The sequence below is a fragment of the Protopterus annectens genome, chromosome 13.part0 (genome assembly GCF_019279795.1).
Source record: "Protopterus annectens isolate FY-2018-M chromosome 13.part0, PAN1.0, whole genome shotgun sequence".
Classification (NCBI taxonomy): domain Eukaryota; kingdom Metazoa; phylum Chordata; order Ceratodontiformes; family Protopteridae; genus Protopterus; species Protopterus annectens.
The window spans coordinates 544,313,477-544,337,450 of record NC_056747.1 but is presented as its reverse complement, the minus strand read 5'-3'; the positions used below and the strand labels follow the sequence as shown (position 1 = coordinate 544,337,450).

At 39.9% G+C, this 23,974-nt stretch overlaps 1 protein-coding gene across 2 annotated transcripts in view; it reads left to right on the top strand.

Annotated features, from left to right (window-relative positions):
* LOC122787459 (glutathione S-transferase theta-1-like) overlaps positions 1-22,245 on the top strand; it is a 217,336-nt gene extending 195,091 nt beyond the window's left edge. For both annotated transcript variants that reach the window (XM_044054190.1, XM_044054191.1), the window contains one exon: positions 21,444-22,245. In XM_044054190.1, the coding sequence (XP_043910125.1) occupies positions 21,444-21,644 (201 nt within the window). In that variant the 3' untranslated portion in view covers positions 21,645-22,245. The remainder of the gene's footprint in view (positions 1-21,443) is intronic.
* The last annotated feature ends 1,729 nt before the right edge of the window (positions 22,246-23,974 follow it).

The following is a 23,974-nucleotide window of genomic DNA, read 5'->3' as shown; positions in this document are numbered from 1 at the left end:
GAATACAGGGATGTTAATGACCTCCTTGTCCCTGGATGAGATACCCTTACTTATGAGGTGGGCCATGTAGAAATCTTTCGGTACAATGGAAGCAACATGGTGGTCAAAAGTCAGGTTGCGATCAACCTGGGTGCCCAAATTCCTGACAACTGATTGCGTGATTAGGACGTTATTAATGTGATAATTTGTGGGGACATCACTCTTCCCAAAGAGGATGATTATACATTTTTTAGTATTCAGCTTGAGGCCATGTTTCTGGCACCAGTCATTTGTTTGAGTGAGACCCACTTGGAGGATGTCCACATCACTGGGGGGATTAATGACAGCCCCCAGCTTGCAGTCATCTGCAGACTTGGTCAGCCATAGCACACTGGTTTTGGCCTGCACCTCAGAAAAGTATATCTCAAATAATAGAAGCCCCAAGTCTGAACCTTGGGGTATGCTGCTAGTTACGGGTCTACTGCTTATAGGTTCATAGGTAGGTACTAGGCTATCAGCCCGAGGTCCTACGTAAGCCTAACCAACAAGGTTCCCTGGCTTACGCCACCCAATAAAGTTATTTTCTTGTGCCACTGTTGAGCAGAGACACAGAAGTGATCCCCGGGGTGTATTTCCTATTTCCCACCCACTCATCAAGATTTTTCTTGAAGACTGCTAAGGAAGAACTTTGCTTGACATAGATGGGTAGCCTGTTCCAGAGTATGGTTAGTCTCTGGGACAGGAATCTATCCCTCCAGCATGTCCTGTTTATTGTGGTGACAAAGTTTAGGTCCCTAGACTGTGTAGCTCGGAGGGATTGGGATTTCTTTAGGTGTAGCAAGTCCAACAGCTCTGGGTTTGACATAGTTTTATATGTTAGGCAGAGATCACCTTGGAGTAAGCGATATGCTACAGAGTAAAGCTGGAGTTTTTTGAGACGGTCAGTGTAGGGCATCTGTTTGAGGCCAGTAATCCTCTTTGTGAGGTACTTCTGTGGCCTTTCCAGCTGCTGCAGATGTCTTGTGAGGTACATTCCAAAAGGGGCATTGTACTCTGTAATGGTTCTAATGAGTGTCGAGTAGAGGGGAACAATGACTTCTTTTTTCCTGGATGAGAACCCTTTTATGATGAGGTGTGCCATGTAGAAGGACTTCCTGACTACTGTGGCGATGTGACTATCAAAGGACAGACTACTGTCCATCTGGGTCCCAAGGTCTCTTATCACACATTCGGTGTTAAGTAGACTGCTGTCTGTGTAGTAGTTCTTGGCTACGGAGCTTTTACCAAAGGGGGTGATAATGCACTTTTTGGCTTTGAGCTTGAGGCCATGGCTCTGATACCAGGCATCTGTCTCAGCGAGGCCCTTCTGTAGGATTTCCACATAATTTGGGGACTCTACTATGGTTCCTAGTTTGCGGTCATCTGTGAACTTCATTACCCAGAGGCCTTCTGTGTTAGCCTGTACTTCAGAGAAGTAGGTACCAAACAGGAGAGGTCCCAGGACTGAACCCTGTGGTACTCCACTTGTCACTGGTTTGAGGTAAGATTTGGAGTGTGCAACTTTTACAGTGTAGGTTCTGTCAGTGAGCCAGTTAGCAACCCATCATGTGATGTAGGGATTTATACCTTGTTTAGTGAGTTTAGCTATAATTCCAGAATGGGGGATGGTGTCGAAAGCCTTGGCCAGGTCAAGATAGGCTGTGTGAACCACCTTACCCTCATCTACAGCTTTGGTGACTGTCTCAAAGAAGTCGATCAGGTTCAGGAAGCATGATCTGACTTTCACAACCCCGAACTGGGTGGGATCCAGAGTTTGGAGGTTACCATTGTCTTTGTTTATGAGTTCCATGATGATATGTTCCATGGCCTTGCAGACCAGACTCGTCAGGCTAATAGGGCAATAGTTCCTGGGATCAGTGGTGGCTCCCCCTCTGTGGAGTGGGTTAACTGTTGCTGTATGCCATTCAGTGGGCACAAAGCCTTTTGTGAGGCTATGGTTGAACATGGTGCTTAGGTGGGGTGCCAGTTTGTTCTGAAGTTTGTGTAAAATGTAGCCTGGGATGTTGTCCGGTCCCATGGATGCTGTGTTTTTGGCTTCAGAGTGTGCAGATTTTGCCTGCATAGTTGTGATCACAGGGACTCTGCACTCATGCTTGAGGTGGCTTCCCCTATTTTGACTAGTTGGGTTCTGTCAGTGATTCAGTTTGCTACTTATCTGGTACCATATGGATTGATGCCTAGTTTAGAGAGTTTATCTATTATGCCTGAGTGGGGAATAGTGTTGAAGGCTTTCTCCAGTTCAAGGTAATGTGCACTGTGTTCCCCTCATCCATGGCTTTTGTGACTGTCTCAAAGAAGTTGAACAAATCTAACAGACATGACCTCCCCTTGATGAAGCCAAACTGTATGGAATTGAGTGCTTGGAGGTTGCCAGTGTCCTTGTTAATGAGGTCCATGATCCATTCCATGGCCTTGCAGATTAGGCTAGTTAGGCTGATGGGTCTATAATTTCCCAGATTGGTGGATGCTCCACCTTTGTGCAAAGGGATGACAGTGGCTATCCTCCACTCAGCTGGGACAAAGCCGGTACTCTGGCTTTGGTTGAATAGGGTGCCTAATGGTGCTGCAGGTTCCTGCCTGAGTTCATGTAGTATGCATCCTAGGATGTTATCGGGTCCCATGGAGTCTGTACTTTGCCTTTGTGAGAGCATTGATGACCTGTTCCCTAGATATAGAGGGAAGGGTCATGTACTGAGGATGTCTTGATTTACTGATGGGAGGGACAGAGGGGTGAAGTTTTTGCTGAATCTGTCAGCCAGCAAGTTTGCTATATCTACGGCATTTGTATATGTGGTGTCCTTGACCACTAGTTCTGAACAGATCTGGGTGCTTACTTTGAGGTTGTGGACATATGTGAAGAAGGCCTTATGATTGTCTCTAGTAGATGTGGCCAATTTGGACTCAAAGTTTGCTTCGGAGGATTTCACTAGTGTTATTTGCTTGTTCAGGCTAAGGAGAGATTGCTTCCAATTGGACACCTGCTCCTTCTTGGTCCTGGACAGCATTTTTTTTCCTTTTGTTATAGAGTTTATTTATTGCAGATGTCCACTAGACAGGTTTACTCTTCCTTGAGATGGATGATTTAGTCCTGTTGGGTATTCCTGATTCCATGCATCTGCAGTATATAAATGCTTGTATAGTGCTTTGGTGTAGTTTTGGATATTTGTGCCAATTTCTACAGAGGGGGGGTGGGTGATGAAGCTGTTTATACCATCCCTCAGGAGGCTGTAATCGGCATTAGTGAAGGTTTTATGTTTGACCCTAGCTAGAGGGAGGGTTTGGGGAGAGGGTGACTTCAAAAGTGACAGCTTTGTGGTTGGATCTTCAGGGAGGATGATACTGTAGGGATGCTGCAGTGGTTACTCATGTTGATTAATACCAATTCCAAGATATTATTACCTCTTGTGGAGGTGATAGCTGTTCCAAGACGTTTGCATTGACAAAATTGAGGAATCTCTGGGCATTGTGTTCTGGCATGAGTAGTTTTTCCATTCTGTGTTTGGGTAGTTAAAGTAATCCAGGATCAGAGTAAAGGGTTGAATCTTGATAGATTCAAAGAGGTCCAGGTAAGTGGATTGGGCATCTTGAGTCAGATTTGGGGGCTGTTAGCTAGCTATAATTTGAAAAGGGGTCTTGTCAATGGTTAACTGCACCTGGAGTATCAGCCTGGAGGCGTGTATGTCTTTAATATATATTGAAACTCCACCTTCTTTGGCTTTACTGCCCACAGTTTGGGGTCTGAATGTATGACAGAATGAGCTGGGGTGTTGTCCGCAACTTTGAACCAGGTTTCTGTAACTGCACTTCTCTTATCGTAGGCTGTGTCTGGGATAGTACAGCTTCTGTGAGTTTTCTTCATTCAGAAGCTGATGGAAATACTCCTTACATCTATCTGCCTTTGATGTCCTGTGGACTGGTGTGCAGGTTGTTGCTGGCATCCCTTATGAAGGGTGTTTCACTATCTTCTTTATTTTTCTGTACTATACCAACCTTATATTAGCACACAGCCATTGAATGGAATTATTTTGTATGAAATAATAATAATAATAATAATAATAATAATAATAATAATAATAATGATGTTAGGTACAAACCCTTGTCACCTGGTGGATAGCCAACTTACTCACAAGCAGGACCCGGGAAGTTAGAATTGGAGAGTCCACCTGTACAGGGAGGCCAGTCACAAGTGGAGTGCCTGAGGGAGTGGTCCTGGGACTGCTCCTTTTTTGGCATTTACTTCTCTAAAGGTGAGGACAATGTAAACAGCCTCTGGCTGACTAAACTTGCAGATGATTGCAAATTAGGAAATGTCACTGAATCCCACACCAACACATATGTTCTACAAGAAGGGCTGACACAGACAAACAACTGATGTTAGAGCCCTGGACTAAAACTAAATGCCAAGAAATGCATAATAGTATCCTTCAGGAAGTCATTCACCCCTGGTAACTATCATATTGACAACACGCCCCTTAGAGTTGACCCAGTAGTCAGGGACTTGGGAACACATAGATAGACAGTAATCTAGCCTTTGACCATCACATGTCTGCAGTAGTGAGGAAATCATTCTATGTTGCTCAACTTATAAACAAATATATGGCATCTAGGTCCAAGGAAGTCATTTTTTCCACTGTATTCAGCATTCATGAGACCTATCATTGAGTACAGTGCCCCCTTTGGTATGTACCTAACCAGGCATATACTACAGTTGGAGCATCCACAGAGGTTCTTCACTGAAAGAATGTAGGGCATAAGTAACATGTCCTGTGCAGACTGCCTCAAGGCCCTATTCCTGTATTCTGTCTCCTACAGGCTGTTGAGGGGAGATCTATGTCTGGTACACAGGGCAATGTCATACGCCAGTCTGATGGACCTCCTTGAAATCCTCAAAACAAACAGAATCAGAAATACCCATTGCAAAGACTTGGAGCTGGTTTGGCTTAGTGGTGCGTTGCTCTGACTCTAGTGCATAAGGTCCTGGGTTCGAGACTTGGCAGTGATATATTAACTGGATGGGAAATAGAATATAAATCCCTGGGATTCCACTTGTGTCCCTGCTGGACAGGGGCATTGGGTGCTGATTTGTCTATACTTGGGCTAAACTCTTGGCAAGGCTTAAAAGGGCCTTAGACCCATTAGCCATTAACATTGTATGATCCCATGAAACTTTGCGTGTGATATAAACAGGACCTGCTGGAGAGACATAAATGTATCCCAGAGACAACCCTGTCACTGGAACAGGCTCCCCATCCATGTGCAGCAGAATTCCTCCCTAACCCAGTTCATGTAACTTGGACAACTGGATGGGGAACAGGAAATTCCTCCCTGGTTTGGCATCTATGTCTCTAATGGATGCAGACAGCCTATAAATGTTTCATTTCCCAATCTCCTGTTTAGACTTATCAAGGGTACCAGAACTTGTCAGAGATTTGGGATGCATGGCTAGGCTTAAAGAGCCCCTTGTGGTCATTAGCCTAGTAAACACCCATGAGCCTATAATACTAATAACAATCTTGCATAATAGGTATGTGCTAAATAATTAACCAATTAGCTATATGTATTTGCATGAATGGACACCTGAATCCAGAAGTAAAACTGAATAGCCAAATATAGGCAGCATGAATTTTCCCTTTTTATATAATTACAAACATTTTCTGAAGTGACTTCCAGTTTAATTTCTCTTAAGTTTTTTGGGTTTTAATCCCATGACAGGAATGAACCCCATTCCTAAATTATATTTAAAGTTCATGAAATTAGTATTGTTTCAATCTTTGATGTAAGCAAAAGTGCTCTTTGCAGCACCCGCAGTGTGCCCAGCACTGACTCCTTCTGTAATTCATACAAAGTTACATGTATCAGTAGCATATCTAAATAAAACTGTAGTCTTTTTTATTAGACCTGTTGCTCCTACTACTGTTAAAACTGTCTGGGTATCCTTCCAAATTCCTCTTGTTTCTATCTGCAAATCCTTGTTGTGACACCCGTGCACTGGCCCTGCAATCAAGGAGCCTCACTCCTCACCACTAACACCAGTGAGGGGTGTCTCATATAGAGGAAAGGATATCAAACACACACAGTAAAGTACAATTTCCCTTAAGAGCAAACAGAGGTCGCAGTCAGTCTGGGGCTGGTTACTCCCTTGCTCTCCAGGTCCCCAGTAAGACTCCCCACTGGCACAGCTATAGGGTCCAGATCTCAGCCTAGCTGGGCAAGGTAAAACCTCCAGCACCCTCTCTGTCCAACCAGTGTGTCGTGTCCCTGCCCAAGTAGCTGACACACACATTTTGAGATAAAAGTTTATACAACCACACAGACACTCCTGAGGAAGGCTGGCATAGGTTCTCCAGCTGTGCCCCTTTTTCCCAGACTATACAGTAGTACCATCTGCCACCACCCAGCTAATATTTATCAGCTACTCAAAGGCCCTTAAAAGGGTGTCCAATTATTACTGTGCAATATTATTATCCAACTGGTAAGTGCGACTAAAACAGTCAAGCTTATTAGAGTGACTTGATACAGGATCACTATATACATGCAATGTACTCTAGAGCTTAAATTATCTCTACACAAACCAGCCACAGTGGAAAGGGTTTAAAAATATTTAATAACGAATAATAAAAACACAAGACAATACTTTTTACTACACAGTGCTAGTCAAGAGTTCAGAGATCACAGAGAAATACTTAAAATAGTTCAGTAGGACAGTTCTGACATCACAGAAAAACACTTAGTCTAATCTTTCTAGTTTCTAGCTATTTGTAAGAGAAAACACAAGTCTAAGATAAACTTACATATAGAGAAGACAGGCTGGTGAGTTGTATGGTCAGCACAAAAATGTTTAATGCTCTCTGATTCTCTCTGTTTAAATTATCACAATCCAGATTCACATTGCATCATTCTCTACACTTTACTGGGGTTCCCAGGCTAACAGAAACTACATTTACATTCTTTACACCTGGGCAGGAACCAGAGCAATATAGGACATTTATGCATGCAAATTCTGGCCATTAACTCTGGCCTTAAAACAATAGGCAGGATGCCTTCATCTAGCCCGGCTGGAGCTGACTTTTAAACATCAAAGACAGTCATTAAATGCTTGACTTGGCTTTCTTATAGTAGAGTGCACTGTATTACATTTTTGCAGTTCCACATGTAACATGATTTTCTCCATTTAAGACAACAAGCCTGTGGTTTACATTAATATGTACAAATGACAGAATTATCTACAAAATTCTATCTGACTAGGCTGGCAGCCTTCATCTATCTTCACCCAATCTTCACATATCTTGCCCCGTTGAACTCGAGCTAGTTTTTCAAGTGACCATTGAGAAACACTGCTTGAGGGAGTTAGGTCTGTCTGAGTATACCTTACCCCATTCCCTGTCTTGAGAGCCCATCTGCACTGGCATTGCTAATCCCACTGTGCTGCTGCACTGACATATATGCTTACAACCCCAGGCCTCATCTTAGCAACTTGGAATTTTGCTGGCTGGCTCTGTTTAACCATATTAGGGGGCTGTGATCTCTGTTTAACCATATTAGGGGGCTGTGATCTGTCATTACAATGAATTTTCTTCCATACAGATAAGGCTGAAGTTTCTGCAGTGCCCACACTATGGCTAGACATTCCTTTTCTACAGCTGCATAGCATTCCTCTCTGGGTTGGAGCCTGTGACTGAGATAAACCACTGGGTGCTCTTATCCCTCTGAAGAAATCTGGCTAAGTACAGCCCCCACCCCATGGTTTGAAGCATCCCCCTGTACAACAAATTCTTTGCTGTAATCTGGACTGCTTAACAGTGGGTCCTCCCAAAGCTTTAAGCTTCTGGAATGCCTGCTCACATGCTAGGGTCCATACTACCTTATCTGGCCTGTTCTTCCTTGTCAGATCTGTGAGGGGAGCAGCTATGGTACTATAACTGGGGACGACCTTTCTGTAGTACCCTGCTGTCCCGAAAAATGCCCTCACCTGCATTTTAGTAACAGGTGCAGGCCATGCCTGAATGGCTTCTACTTTGGCAGGTTCTGGCCTTATCTTACCACTCCACACTCTATGTACTAGGCAGGAGACCTCTACCATACCCACCTGACATTTGCTCGGCTTAATGGTCAACCCTGCCCTCTGTAGTCTGTCCAGCACCTCCCTGACATGCTGAAGGTGCTCTGCCTAGGAATGGCTGAAGATGGCAATATCATCTAGGTACGCAAGGGCAAACCCTCCTGCTAGGGTATGATCTACCACCCTCTGAAAAGTCACTGGGGAATTCTTCATCCCAAAGGGCATCTTTTTGAACTCGTACAAGCCAAAAGGAGTCACAAAGGCTGACTTGTCTCTAGCACTGGGAGTTGAGGGCACCTGCCTGTAACCCTTGGTAAAATCAGTGAAGTAAAATACTGTGACACCACCATGGAAAGCAACTGTTAAAATATCCTTTAATGGTTGATGGAACAAAAGTAAAGGTGATAGCTGTGATAAAATCAAAGTAGTAAGTTTCCTTTAATGAATATACGATGAGCACTTTAGGATTTCTCCTTCTTCAGATCATTTAAATAAAACAGAAACTTAAAGTTATGGTTAAAAAAGAATCATGAACCAATGAGCTATGAAAAACTGAAGACTCCTTCTTTTTTCAATCAATAATCCTTTATCCAATCAAAAGTTAACTGTTGCTGTTCTCAGCCAATAGCTTTATGACCAATAAGCTGAAAATAATGGGAACCACCTCTGTGTTACAACCAATAGTCCTCTATTCAGTGGATAAATATCCTTGTTTCCAGCCAATGACTCTTCAATCAATCAAAAAGCAGATATAGGGATATGCCTTGCAAATCAACCAATCACAAGGCGCCTATCTTTCAGCATGGGTCTCAATGGTGCGATCACATTTAAGCCTGGTGGTTTGTCCACTGTCAAGTTTATAATCCATTTTGCCTCATTTTTCTCAGTCAAATTTGAGACATCACCTTGTTTTAAGCTACAATACGTATTCTGGATACCTCTGATCATGAATTTATGGGTGGGAAAACTCAATACATGTTTGGCAAGTGCATTTGTGATGTCTTTGTTATGTATATCCCAAAGATGTCTTAAAATTCTGTCCTTAAATCTCTGATCTGTTTTCCCCATATAGTATGCACTGCAACATTGACAGGTAGCAAGATAAACTAAATGTTGTGTATTGCAATCTACATGACATGGAAACAAAGTACTCATTGCCATTTACTGGATGTACGAATGAAATAGAAATATAATACATCATTCTTCACACTTTCCTGGGATTCCAAGGCTAACAGAAACTGCATTTACATTCTTTACACCTGTGCAGGAACCAGAGCAATAAAGGATATTTATGCATTCAAATTCTGGCCATTAATTCTAGCCTTAAAACAATAGACAGGATGCCTTCATCTAGCCTGGCCGGAGCCGAACTTTAAACATCAAAGACAGTCTTGAAATGCTTGACTTAGCTTTCTTACAGCAGAGTGCACTGTTGTTACATTTTTGCAGTTCCACATGTAACAGGATTTTTCCCCATTTAAGACAACAAGCTTGTGGTTTACATTAATATATACAAATTACAGAATTATCTACAAAATTCTATCTGGCTAGGCTGGCAGCCTTCATCTATCTTCACCCAGTCTTCACACTTGTATTTTATGAATTTGGGTCTCTTGGTACATAAAATACTGTAATCACTGGATGTAGCAATTTCAATGATCGATGCTGCATTTGTCTTTTTTCCTAGACTACTGTATCTGCTTTTCTTGCATCTGTTTTTTGAAATGTAGATAATAGGTAGTCCCATGTGATATAAACTTCATCATCCTCTGCAACACTCTTCCCATAATATTGTGCATTTCAGTATATAGGCCCTCTGTCATGAGTAAATCACACCCAGCAACAAGATGTGTAACTGTTTCCAGTTCTTTTTTTTTTTATATAGAATCTGCATTTGTCTGTTTCTCCCAATGGACTTTGTAAACCAACATGTGTGTCATCCACTATCCTGGGCCATCATTATTCACCTTACATCTTCGGTTTCAATTCACCTCTCCTTAACCATTCCTGTGTCAAATTCTGATCAACATGAAGTTGTTCCAGGAGATCTCTGTACTTGTCACAAGAGATGTTGAAAAGGCATAAATATTTTCTTTTCAGTTGATCCTTCTCCTTATATTCTTTTTGTTTTTTTGTCACATTGAGTTGCTGCCTGATTTTTGTCTGTTTTTGGTTTGATTTCTGTTCCTGTTTCATAATGATATGATTCTGCTAAGCAGGGGAGTCATCTTAGACATCTTCTCCTCATGTTTTAAAACTTCCACTATGCTAGGATCTGGTGAGGTTGACAGATATGTGTGCAATACCACGACTGCAGATCTTTCCATGTAATGAATTTTGAGGAAGCCCATACCTCCTTCAGAATGAGGAATATATGATCCTGATATGTGCTGCTTTTTGTGCATCATTTGATAAGCATGAAGTATTTTTTCTTGTTTCCTGTCCAAATGACTCATTACCTATTGGGGACAGTCAGTTACCCCAAAACTGTAAGAACATGAAGAGCAAACTGGTTTATAGATTGGACTTTGTTCCTTGACATCAGAGCAATTCTCTGTATTTATTTTGGTCATCTGAAGTATTCTCTACTGAGTTTTATTCACATTTGTTCATGTTTTACTGCTGATCCTTCGTCAGTTCCCAAATATTCATTCAGTCCATCTTGCTGAAGTTCATTTATATTACATTCCTGTCCCAGATTGATATTTTCCTGCTGCTGCAACCATCCTCCTTTAAATAAATGTTGCTTTTGGACATTTATCAAGACCAGAAAGCATTCTTATATCATCTGAGAAAGTTTTGACTACATGTAGTTGTGTTTTCAACTCCTCCTCTGGTGAACTATACAGTTTTAAGTCATCCACAAAAAGTAGATGAGAAGTCTTTAAACAAGGTTGGTTTCTGGGAACCAAATTGTAACCATGGCATAATATTTTAATTAACAGCTTAATGGGTTAAGGGCAAGACGAAAGAGGAGAGGTGACAAAGAATCACCCGGGAATATCTCCCTTTGAATTTTTATTCCTGGGCTAATAATATGAAATTTGTCATAGCTTAGCTACAGTGTGGTTTGCCACTGTTTTATTATCACTGTAATATAATTGATCAATGTAGGTTGTATCTTGTACATCTATAAGCACTCCTTTGTACATTTTATTTTATTTATTTATTTTACATTTGGTTACTGGGAAAGTCTAACTGGGCAACAGTCCTTTTTCAGCGGAGGCCCTGGGAGAAAAGCTCCACATATAACAAACATTAACAATTACAAAAACATGACAAATGAACAGCACTATAAAATTTTTCATCCATGAAATCTTAGATAAGAGCACAAGACTGTACATCAACAAGGAGAAATGTCCTCTTATAACCTAGATTAACATGTACCGCTTTATAAGAACAGATAACACTATACATTAAAATCAAGGCTAAGATTACAATAGTAACAGTTACATGTCAACCAAAATCAGTAAAAATCTTTAGGCTGTTTATCCAAAAATAACATTCCATATGTTCTGGTCATGACACAAAGGAATCCACAAATCTCTCTGCTTAGAAGAGGTATTAGGTGAGAAGTATGAGGAGAGAGACTAGCAAGATAGAGAAGTCAGTAGTCAAAGGGTGAGGGAAGAAGGTTAGTCGTGGGTGAGCAAAAGTCAGAGAGTGAGGGAGGAAGGTTAGTCATGGGTGAGCAAAAGTCATAGAGTGAGGGAGGAAGGTTAGTCGTGGGTGAGCAAATGTCAGAGAGTGAGGGAGGAAGGTTAGTCGTGGGTGAGCAAAAGTCAGAGAGTGAGGGAGGAAGGTTAGTCGTGGGTGAGCAAAAGTCAGAGAGTGAGGGAGGAAGGTTAGTCGTGGGTGAGCAAATGTCAGAGAGTGAGGGAAGAAGGTGACTGTGGGATGTCGAATGCTGTTTTGTAATCTATCCATGCCTTACTTAGATTCTTCACTTTTTACAATTCTCTATTATGGTTTTATTTAGCAACAAATGATTCTTTGTGCCATATGGCTTTCCTTTGTTACCTGTTTGTTTGATTGCCATAATTGTGTTTTTTTTTCCTTAACCAGTTCCAGTATATGGCTTATACATTGTAAGACAAGTTATTGGACTACAGTTTTTATGATGGCTTGCAGATTCACCCTTAAGTAGGAGTATCATTTTTGCTGTTATTAACCAGGTTGGTGTCTGTTCAGGATGCGCAAATAAGCAATTCTTACTCGGGACTATATCTTTCTGCAAAAATGTTAATACTTTTATTTGAAAGTTAGGTACTGTATCTGGGCTATGGTTATCCAGTTAGGAGCATTTCTTAATTTTATTTCAGCTTCTCAGGCCATTATTTCTTTTCATTTCATATCCTCTACATTTGAACTACTTACTGTTTATTTTACTTTTATATCCACGGTGGTGCAGTGGTAGCGTTGTTGCCTCACAGTAAGAGGTTCTCCCATTCGATTCTCGGCTGGAGTGCGGGAGTGCCTTCTGTGTGGAGTCTGCATGTCCTCCCCACGGTTGGGTGGCATTCGAAAGACATGCGTGCCTTCATTGAAGGTTGGGCGTCAAGCTGGCAACTCGGCACCGTGAAAATCTACAGCCAATCATTAGCGGACCGAAGTTCCACTGTTGGCACCCCTAACCGGGAAAAGCCGAAAGACAAACAACAAACAACAACTGTTTAGTATTCAGCATCTTTATTATGTTTCACAGGGTCTTCATAAATATTTCTCCAAAATGTCTATTTTTTTTCTTTTTTCTGCTTTTTCTATTCCTATTGCTTTGTTTCCAAGTTCTCTATAAAACTTTTTAGGGTCCTCAATGAATTGCTTATTTTGTACTGTTTCTTTTTTATTTATCTGCATATCTTTTGAGATATCATCTGAGAAAGTTTTGACCACATGCAGTTGTGTTATCATCTGTGCTGATGTTTTTAGTTTATTTGCAATAGTGAATGACATATCCTGGTCTGTTTTGATCTTTTGCTTTTACCATGTTTTATCTTTCTAAATATTTTTTGTTGATCTGTTCCCACATCTATACTCTTCTAACAGTGACACTTCTTGTCTAACTTACTTTATATATTTTTTTCTGTTCATTGCTTCCATGGTGGCATTTTAGGTCTTCCTTTCCTTTCTCTTATTGTTCTGTGCTTTTGTGGTAAGACTTTATCTGTTATTAATTTAGTTGCAAAGTAATCCATACCTTCCAACTGTACCAAATTACTCATTTTTTACTGAGTTTTGGGGTCCAAATAATGGGGTGCCGTAATTCCCGTGTGGCACCCCTTCATTTCCGAATTTCCCAGCTTTTTTTTCATTTTATTTTATTTTTTGCTTTTTGAGATGACATCATCACGTGAGTGATGATGTCAGCTCTGTCAGCCTGTTGGGTTTCTGCCCAGGAAGGACTTTGAATTTTCTGCAACTGTTTGAGAAAACTGCCCAGGAAGGATGTTTACTTCTGCGAGTGCAAGCCGGAACCAGGAATTGAATTCTGGCATACTGCAGAGCTACTTGCTGGACTTGTTCTGAAGGTATTTAAGGATGTTTTACTTCTGCAAGTGTGAGCTGGGCTTGCTGGACTTGTTTTGAAGGTATTTTAGTGCATGTTATTGCAAGTGGGAACTGGGAATTGAATGTTGGCTGGAAGTACTGCAGAGCTTCTTGCTGGAGTTGTTTTGAAGGTGTGTGTGTAAAGATATTTTTGATTTGGTCCTCATAAAATCTGTGGTTTTCAGGACTTTTGGGGCAAATCAATGTATGCAAATTTTAAGTTAATCAGCATATGGATTTGTACTTATTTTTTATGGGCCTTGTCCAGATTTTTGATGTTTCCAGGTTGAGAGGTATGAATATATCCTATTTACCTCTTTTATATCACATGAATTTCTCTTAATAGTTTTGATTACTGTGTTCATCTGTTTTATCAGGTTAATAACATTGTGGGTTTTATTTACTTTCTGTATTCTGTTTCTTTCATTGATCTTAATATGTCTATCCATGGCTAATAAATCAAGCAGCTTTTCCCTTGGATAATTTTCTTCTAAACTGAGAGCACATTCTTTGCTCTTGGTTTCCTGCAGGCATTCTACAGAAAGTTCCAGAACATCTTCATGTGACAGTTCTCTTCAGCAGCATCCTGCATCATCCATCACTCATTCACATGGAAACTCACTGACCTATCACTACACAGCATTGCCTGCATCAGATTGCCACCATTTCCTGCTCCTTCTCTTGTTGTGCAACTTTAACTGAACTTTTGTACCGGCTTCTTACAGAAGGCTCCACAGCATCATCATGTGGCAAGTGTTCAGACCCCCCCCCCTTCGCTACTTATATCCCCTTAGTTTGGGGACTCATTGCTGCATCATACTGTGACATTACTTGTGATGGATGTTAGAGTCCTTCACTTCTCAGGTAATCCATAACTTCATTTTCTACATCCTTAACTTTTCCATTACTAATCATTTTTTCTACCCCCCTTTTTATTGTTAAATTGTCCATATTTGAGTGCCATTGCCTATATTTGTTTTCAGACATCTTTGCAACTGCTTATTTTGTATTGATTCATTTTATTTCTCTTTGCATAAATATTGCACCATATAAGATCTCTTTTCCATGTCCGTGTTTCTTTTTTATACCTTTCTGAAATCCCTGGGTTTTGTTCTTTATATGTTCACACTTCCTCTGTCACTTCATTTTTCAAGAGGCTCAAAGTTTCTTTGACCATGTAATGTTTTCCATGGGATCTGTTGTATTAATGAACACAGATTTGCATTTGAAGATTTTGACAGTTTTCTTGTGCAAGTATTTTTCTTTAATTTCTCTCTTAATCTTTCTGATTATCTTCCATCTAGAAATTCTGGTATGATAGTAACAATACATAATTTCTTCCTTATCAACAGAGCGCTATGTCATCCTTATGGCTGTTTTTTGGCATGTCAGTTTGTGTGTTTTTGTGGACTATTTCCTTCTATAGCAGTGCAGCCATCCTTCCCCTGCCAAGCCTAACCCAACCCCATTGCAAGAATATTTGTGTCTTGAGGATTCTCTACGCTGTCATTTTTTTCAGTCCTGGCACAGTGCGTAGACCAGGATTGGGCACTTTTTTATTCTGGAACCTGGGTACCCAGCTGTCTTTTTTTGTTTTTAAACCTACCTGTCTCCATGATGTATGCAATATAAGAAGCAGCCTATATGTCCGTGTCATCTTGGTGAGATTTTGTGAAAACAGGATCCACCATGTAAAGGTACTCAACAAGATTCAAGGACATATTCGGTTACAGCAATAGTACTCTCCTTTTCTTGCTGATTTCATCATCTGTGCATGAACGCTAGTTAATTTAAGGCTTCAGGCAGCATGAGTACTAAGTTTAGAATAGGTAATTCAAACTAAGTAATGACACTTAGTCACTGTTGTGCGTGATATTGTTTGGGTCAAGCCTGGGAAACTCTTGAAATGGAAATCACAAGAAATGGGAGAAAAAACTCTGTCCATGTTCATATTTATGAGGTTTTCTCTTAACTTGTCAGGAGTACACTGATAACTGTTTAATAATTCTCTTAATAGTGGAAGTAATGCTAATATGCTGGGAGAAGACATTCCGTTAATTGAACAGCTGCACCTTTTAAATGGATGCTGCAGCACTAATAGGCCATGCAGCCATGTTCTTACAAGAATGTAACTCAGCTGGTCGATGAGTGGGTGGGTTTAGCACAATGGTTAATGCCGTTACCTCATAGACTTCAGGCATGGGGTTCGATTCTGACTTGGGATTATTGGCTAGGCTTAAAATGGTCCTTCAGGCCAGTTAGTTTAGTGTTACCTCTGAACCATTTAGTATATGAGCTCTTGTTCTCAAACTATCAAAGTTATATTTAAATGGTTGTTGAGTGTGAAGGAGAGAGGGAAGTCCACAGTCAGACAGACAGCTCATAAGAGGAGATGGTAACTTTATGATTCTCATCTGCCCATTTTTTTACAGCTGGGAGCACCTCTCTGGTCTACTTAACAAAGTAGAGGCTTTTTATCTCCTACAAGGAAGCAAATGGGGCTTATAGAAAAGTAAAAAGTTACTTTTTGCAGTTGAATTTTGGCATTGAAATTAACATTTTTTTAGTTACATAGTGTGTTTTTGATTGCTCATGAAATCAATATTTTAAAAACTATTGAGAAGCAGATTAATGTTACTTTGATAATGCAAACTAAAAAGTACCATTTGCTGATGGGGCTATATCAGAAGCTCGAACTTTCAAAAGTTCGAGTCTCATATGGTCGACACCATATGAGCAAACTTTTGAAAGCTTCAACGGAGATCACCGTAGGGAATATTTCCTTTTACTTCACTGTAGTGCGATCTTGGAGTTGGTATATTTAACTAGTGGGGGTATGGGGGTGCAGGGGGCTTGCCCCCCTTCTCAGAGTGTTCAGGTAGGTTTTTTTGTTTTTGTTTTTTATTATATGTTCGATGTTTCAAAACTTTGCTCATATGGTGTCGATCATATGAGCGTCTAAGTTTTAAAACTTTGAGCATATAATATAGAACCTTGCTGACAACATGAAATTTATTTTATTTGATATAGCTGAAAAAGTTTTAATATTTTAACTAAGGGACTAGAACTAGATAATAAAGGTCTGGGGAATTGTCTTAATGCTCTGCCATTCATGTCTCTACAATACTCCAGTATTTAAAACATCATGCTGAACAATTGGAATATAATTGGGGGTGACTCTTGAGTTAACCTAATTTGTGGGGAATTTACCATCTTTTACTTATAAGAAAGGCAAAAATGCAAACAATTTTATTACATAATGATATTAATAAGGTTCATATTTTTTACTAAAAAATGGAGTATATGCATGTGAATGATGTGTTTGTAGTTTTATTCATGAAGGACCTTTTGTTGTTATGAAGCATGTCAACAATAAAATTATAGTTGTGCACATTATTCTTGCAACTCTGTTGGTATTGTATATCTGGCTAAATGTTTAGACTGTCATTGTTTTTATGTTGGGATGACATCTCTTAAACTGTCCACTAGGATTAATGAACATATTTAAGCTTTCAAAAATAAGATACAAGCAATTCACTTTGTAGACATAGGTCTGTAGTGATGTTAAGAAAACATTTTTATTTTCTGTTATTGACCATGAATGCTGTGATTAAAGGGGATGGGGGCTTTAGAAACAAATTAGAAACCAAAGAAGCATGTTGGCATTTTTTTTTACAATCTGACAATTTCCTGGGATCAGTGATATCACTAATATTAAGTGTTTTTTTGAAACTGAGATAGAGAAGTACAAGAAAGTTTGTTAAATGAAAAACCTTTATATTTGTATTTGTATAAGAGATATTTAAAAATATTTTAGTGACTCAAATACATTTTTTGTATTTATTTAGATATTGAAAATGTGTACATTATAAGACTTCAAACAATTATCTTACGTGTAATATGTCTTAACATTCAGACATGAGGATGTCTTTTGTCATATGATTTCTCACATGACTTGTTTAACTATATATATATATATATATATATATATATATATATATATATATATATATATATATATATTTGCTCTTCTCTTAATTCATTTTGATGAAGTTCATGAATAACTGGTGAACAAAAGTGCTGAAATAAATGTTATGTTGTCAGCAAGTGGTGTTTTTTGTTTTATAGTGCTTCTTGTTTTACAGTTTCAGGTTTTTTAATAATGCAGTAAAGATTATTAAGAAAATCTGTGGGTGCGTAATAAATATGTGGGGTACAAGAGTTGTAAAATAAATCAACCATCAATGCAGATGTTCAAACCAGTTTTTAAATTGGCTGTAGTTTAAGAATATTTAGCCTGCAGTGTTCATAGGTTCATAGGTAGGTACTAGGCTATCAGCCCTAGGGCCCATACAAGCCTAGCCAAAAAATGTACCCTGGCTTTCGCCACCCAAGAAAATTATTTTCCTGTGCCCCTGTCAAGCAGAGCCACAGAAGTGATCCCCGGGGGTGAATTTTCCATCCAATCATCAAGATTTTTCTTGAAGAGTGCTAATGAGGAGCTCTGTTTGACATAGATAGGTAGTCTGTTCCAGAGTATGGGAAGTCTCTGGGACAGGAATCTATCCCTCCAGCATGTTCTGTTTATTGTGGTGACAAGGTTTAGGTCCCTAGAGCGTGTAGCTCGGAGGGATTGGGATTTCTTTAAGTGGAGCATGTCCAACAGCTCTGGGTTTGACATAGCTTTGTATGTTAGGCAGAGATCGCCCCTGAGTAGGCGATATGCGATGGAGTAAAGCTGTAGTTTTTTGAGACGGTCTGCATACGGCATCTGTTTGAGGCCAGTAATCCTCTTTGTGAGGTATTTCTGTGGTCTTTCCAGTTGTTGTAGATGTCTTGTGAGGTACATACCAAACGGGGCATTGTACTCTGGTCTAATGAGTGATGAGTAGAGGGGAACAATGACCTCTTTTTTTCTGGATGAGAGCCACGTAGAAGGATTTCCTGACCACTGCGGCGATGTGATTATCAAAGGAGAGACTACTGTCCACCTGTGTCCCAAGGTCTCTTATCACATTTTCAGCATTAAGTAGACTACCAGCTATGTGGTAGTTCATGGGTACAGAGTTTTTACCAAAGGGGATGACAATACACTTTTTGGCATTGAGCTTCAGGCCATGGCTTTGACACCAGGTATCTGTCTCAGTGAGGCCCTTTTGTAGTTTTTCCACATCGTTAGGAGTTTCGATTATGGCTCCTAGTTTGCAGTCATCTGCAAACTTTGTTAACCAAAGACCTTCTGTGTTGGCCTGCACTTCAGAGAAGTAGATACCAAACAGGAGAGGACCCAAGACTGAACCCTGTGGTACTCCACTTGTCACTGGTCTGATGTCGGATTTGGAATCCGCTACTTTCACAGTGTGGGTTCTGTCCGTGAGCCAGTTGGCAACCCATCTTGTGACATAGGGATTTATACCTAGTTTAGTGAGCTTATCTATAATTCCAGAGTGGGGGATGGTGTCGAAAGCCTTGGCAAGATCTAGATAAGCTGTGTTGAAATGTCAATGGCATACTAAATCATCTCAAACATAGTAGATGATTTGTTGAAATTAGTAATTATAAATCACAATTTGTTGTTAAAGGAAACGCATTGAAATGATGGAGACCATGAAGAGTTACTGAAACTTTGGTATATGTTATGGGAATTCTCATGGTACTCCACAAGGGGAGAGAGGGGGTAATTATTTGATTTGAAAAGGAGTGCATTCAAGCTCCTAGAGAGGAAAGCAGATGGGGAGGGTCACTACCCTTCAATCAGAAGTAACCTAGTGGACAAAGAGTTAAAATAATTAATGTGTACATTCCCCTGGAATCTCAATCTGCATTAGTCAGGCTATTGAAAAACTGGATCTTATTCCAGGGTGCAGTAATAGTATGGGTTGAGCATTAGAGCACTATACCATGGGGATGAAGTGCTGTCAGATTGAAGTAAGCAGAAACTTACTGTAGTGGGTACGTTTTTGTACAGAAGTGTGTTGATAGTGGGCATGAAGAATGTACATGGAGATAAACTGTTATTTAGGGTGACTTATACTGGTCATTCTTGCAGATTGTAAACATTCTGTAGGATAGATAAAACTCATCATAATAGAAGAAAACATTATTGCATTAATGGGTTAGTTATGCATCTCATTGGAGTAATGGACTTTGCTCTACTGTTACTAAGGTTTCATTTGAAAATGTACAAATGTGTGGCTAATGTATACACTGATGACTTTAATTAAATTAAGGAGTGAAGTAATGGTGAATTGCTTAAGATGAAGATGCATTTTTGGGAATAAAGGTATTAACTTCAGACATTGTGAAGGAGATGATATAAAGTGACTCAATTGTAAGTGCATGTAAATATGATAACACTTGAGAATTATAGCAATTTACATTATGCACATGACAGATATCCGCAGTAAACACTTAGTGAGTTCTGTATCACAAAATTCTTATGTTTTCTCTTTTTTACAACTGCTTTTAGATTGCAGTTCTTATTTGTTCGCTGTCACATATATCTGAAAATGTTTTGTACTGCGTGCCTGACTTGTGTCTGTTTTTCTCTCCAGTGTTGCAGTTTCTCCTACCTTTTATTGCTTTTCTCATGCTGCTTTTACATTCTTACACTTGTTAAATGTTTCTGTAGCACAGCATGTTACACTTCGTTATCAACCCCCTTTATGTTCTACAGAGGGTTGGGGTGTCTTGTCAGCTGTTCCCATCTTTCTCTATTCAGTACCACTCTCCTGCCTTCTTTGACACACATGCCTGACTGTACCAGGTCTTCTCTCACACAGTCCATCCACCCTTCTGCTGGACACCCTTGTTTCCTTACCTTCTTCCTGTCTATGCCAAATCTTCATCAGAATGTGTTTTCTACACATGTGCCTGAACCGCCATAATATGTTCTCTTTGATCTTTTACACAATTGAAGCTTTCCAGGCTTCTGCTCTGATGCCCTCATTTCTTCATCTGATCTACAGGGTTCATCCTACCACCCATTTCCTCTAGCTTCAACTGCTGTGGCTTTACTGACCAGCTTTTCATAGCATGCAATAGTACTGGTTGCACCAACTATGCTCCCAGATAATTTTTCCTTTCTATTTCAAGTCTCAGCTTCCTCTGACTTCCCCCTTTTCTGCCATAACAACTGGCTTATCTGTACTCATTTTCAATCCATGTGCCTTCAGTTTTGCATTCCATTCCCCTTTCATTTGGTGAAATTCTTGCACAGAGCCTATTGCACTTGTATGACAATAATTCAGCGCAGTGTCTGAACACACATAAACATTCATTGGTCATTCTCCTACAGTCTTTCACTCCTTTCCCTGATATCACTGTACTCAAACCTATGCAATAACACATCATTGTACTAACAACACAGCTTTTATCCATTTTTGCTACATTTGTGTTCCAGTGCAAGCCAACCTTTCAGCACTGAGAAATATTTGTATCCTTTTATGTGTTTTAGTAATATGCGACAGGATCTTATATTAACTCTCCTCTCTTGAATTCTAAGCAGAGATTTAAAATAGAACTATGTTGAACATGGGTTTGTATGATTAGCACAAGCCCCTGCAAAGTTATTTGTAAGACAAAGAGAATAAAGATGTTTGCTCTTGTCTGTCATTTTTGTGGGAACATTTGCAGAGATCTTATCCTTTTTGAGGTCACTGACAAGCCCTACCATATATATATATATATATATATATATATATATATATATATATATATATATATATATATATATATATATATATTTTTTTTTTTTTTTTTTTGTGGTTTTACTTACAGTTTTGTTTGTCACATACAGACTACTCGTACTGGTCAAAATATTTTTGAGAAACGTCCAAAGATGGCCGCCTGGCGTCAGAATGTGGAATCGCACATAGGATTGGAGTTGATCAATGAGGCACAGAAAGCAGCCCTAAGTGCTGGAAGCTATTCCAAGGATTCCATGGACCCTAAAGGTGTAGAATGGTTAACAGCCCGGGTCAAGTTGCTGCTTCCATAATGCCAGGGAGTGGGCGAATTAACATTTTGTTCAAACTTCTTCTCTTTTTTGTCTGACAAGCTTTTTTGTTATTTCTTAGCTAAATAAATTCATACAAATCTTGTGTAACTATTGGAAAATGGAAATTCAGGCAGTACCTAGAAAGAGTTTATTAATGATCGTTAGTTTCATAGGTTTTAAAATGTTGCAGATCAACCATAGCATTTAATGACAGCCATGTTTACCGTCTGGTGCAGTTGTATGATTAGACCCAAACACTTTAAAATCGAAGTACAAGTAATCTGAGTTTAAGTAGTAGTAATTTTCACCAAACTGGTTATAAACATCAGTGAGAAAAGTCTGTTCTTATGCCTGCTGTTTGACTGGACAAAAAAATAATGCAAGAAAGAAAAGATTAATAATAGCTTGTGTTTACTTAATAGCAAATTCAGATCATATCCATTCTCATAGAGCTAAGACCATGTATAATGTAATTTGTCACTTTGTTCGTAATGCTTGCTATAAACCAAATAATTCTAGCAAACATATTAGAAACCCGGTATGTCCAAGATGTACTCGTTTTCTTAAAATGTTTGATAAAAATAAACATAATCTGCATTAACATCTCTTTTGTGTTTGGTTTCTTTCCTGCTGCAGCTGTTAAATGTTTTCTGCACAGCGCTGTGTATTTTGCAGGAGTTGCTGTGTAAACAAGTATTAATATGTGATGTGTGTAAGAATCGAACATGGCTAGCTCTCTGACTGATTTCTTGTACAGTTGATTTTTTTTACATGAAGCAGTACAAAAAGGTTGCAAATGGGAAAAGCATACTTAGTCTGGCAACAAACAGTGTCAGAAGGAGCAGTGCATTTGTTCGGTCTTGCCTGACCCAGTATGATGCAATATTGTCTGATCTACAAGTTGCTTTGTAGACCTTGTTTAGGTTAGATAGATATTTTAATGATGGCATTGTGTGATGTCTGGTTGACTTACCAAAAAACTATTCTGTCCAACAGCTGCCTGTTCTTGACAGTGTTGGCCTATACTTCAGAGAAGTAGATGCCAAACAAGAGCAGTCCCAGGACTGAACCCTGAGGTACTCTTGTCTGGAGCTGGACTTGGAGTCGGCTACTTTTACAATCTGGGATCTGTCAGTAAGCTAGTTGACAACCCATCGAGTGACGTAGGGATTTATGCCCAGCTTAGTAAGTTTATCTATGATTCCAGAGTGGGGGATGGTGTTGAACACCTTGGCGTGGTCCAGATAGGCTGTGTGGACCGCCTTACCCTCGTCCACAGCTCTGGAGACTGATTCAAAGAAGTCACTTAGGTTCAGTAGACAAGATTGGCCCTTCACGAACCCAAACTGGGTGGGGTCCAGTGTTTGAAGGCTGCCAATGTCTTTGTTTATAAATTCCATGATAATGCATTCCACGCCCTTGCAGATCAGGCTCATCAGACTGATGGGACGGTAGTTCCCAGGATCCAAGGTGGATTCCCCCCCTTGTGGAGTGGGATAACTGTAGCTGTGCGCCACTCAGTGGGTATGAAGCCTGAGGTGAGGCTATGATTAAACATGACACTTAGGTGCCAGTTCATTTTGTAGTTCATGTAGCACACAGCCCGGGATGTCATCTGGTCCCATGGATGCTGTATTCTTGGTTTTGGAGAGTGCGGTTTCTACCTGTGTGGCCGTGATTACCGAAATTTGGCAATTTTTTGGTATTGAGATGGGCCCTTTAGGGAGTGAGAGGCGGGTGAAGTTGGCACTAAATTGATCTGCCAGGATATTGGCAATATCATTGGGATCAATATATTTAATGTCATTCTGTTGTAGTTCAGAGCAGATCTGAGCATTGCCGTTTAAATTCTTGACATAACTATAGAATGCCTTGTGGTTGTCTTTGGAATCTTTGGCAATTTTATTTTTCATAACTAGATTTGGAGGATTTTATGAGGGATCTCAGCTTCTTACTGAGGCTGGTAAGGGAGTTTTTTGCATTCACAGGTTCATAGGTAGGTACTAGGCTATCGACCCAAGGGCCTACGTAAGCCTAGCCAACAAGGTTCCCTGGCTTATGCTACCCAAGAAATTTATTTTCCTGTGCCACTGTCGAGCAGAGACATAGAAGTGATCCCCAGGGTGTATTTCCTATTTCCCATCCACTCATCAAGATTTTTCTTGAAGAGTGCTAATGAAGACCTTTGCTTGACATAGATGGGTAGCCTGTTCAAGAGTATGGGAAGTCTCTGGGACACAAATCTATCCCTCCAGCATGTCCTGTTTATTGTGGTGACAAGGTTTAGGTCCCTAGAGCGTGTAGCTTGGAGGGATTGGGATTTCTTTAGG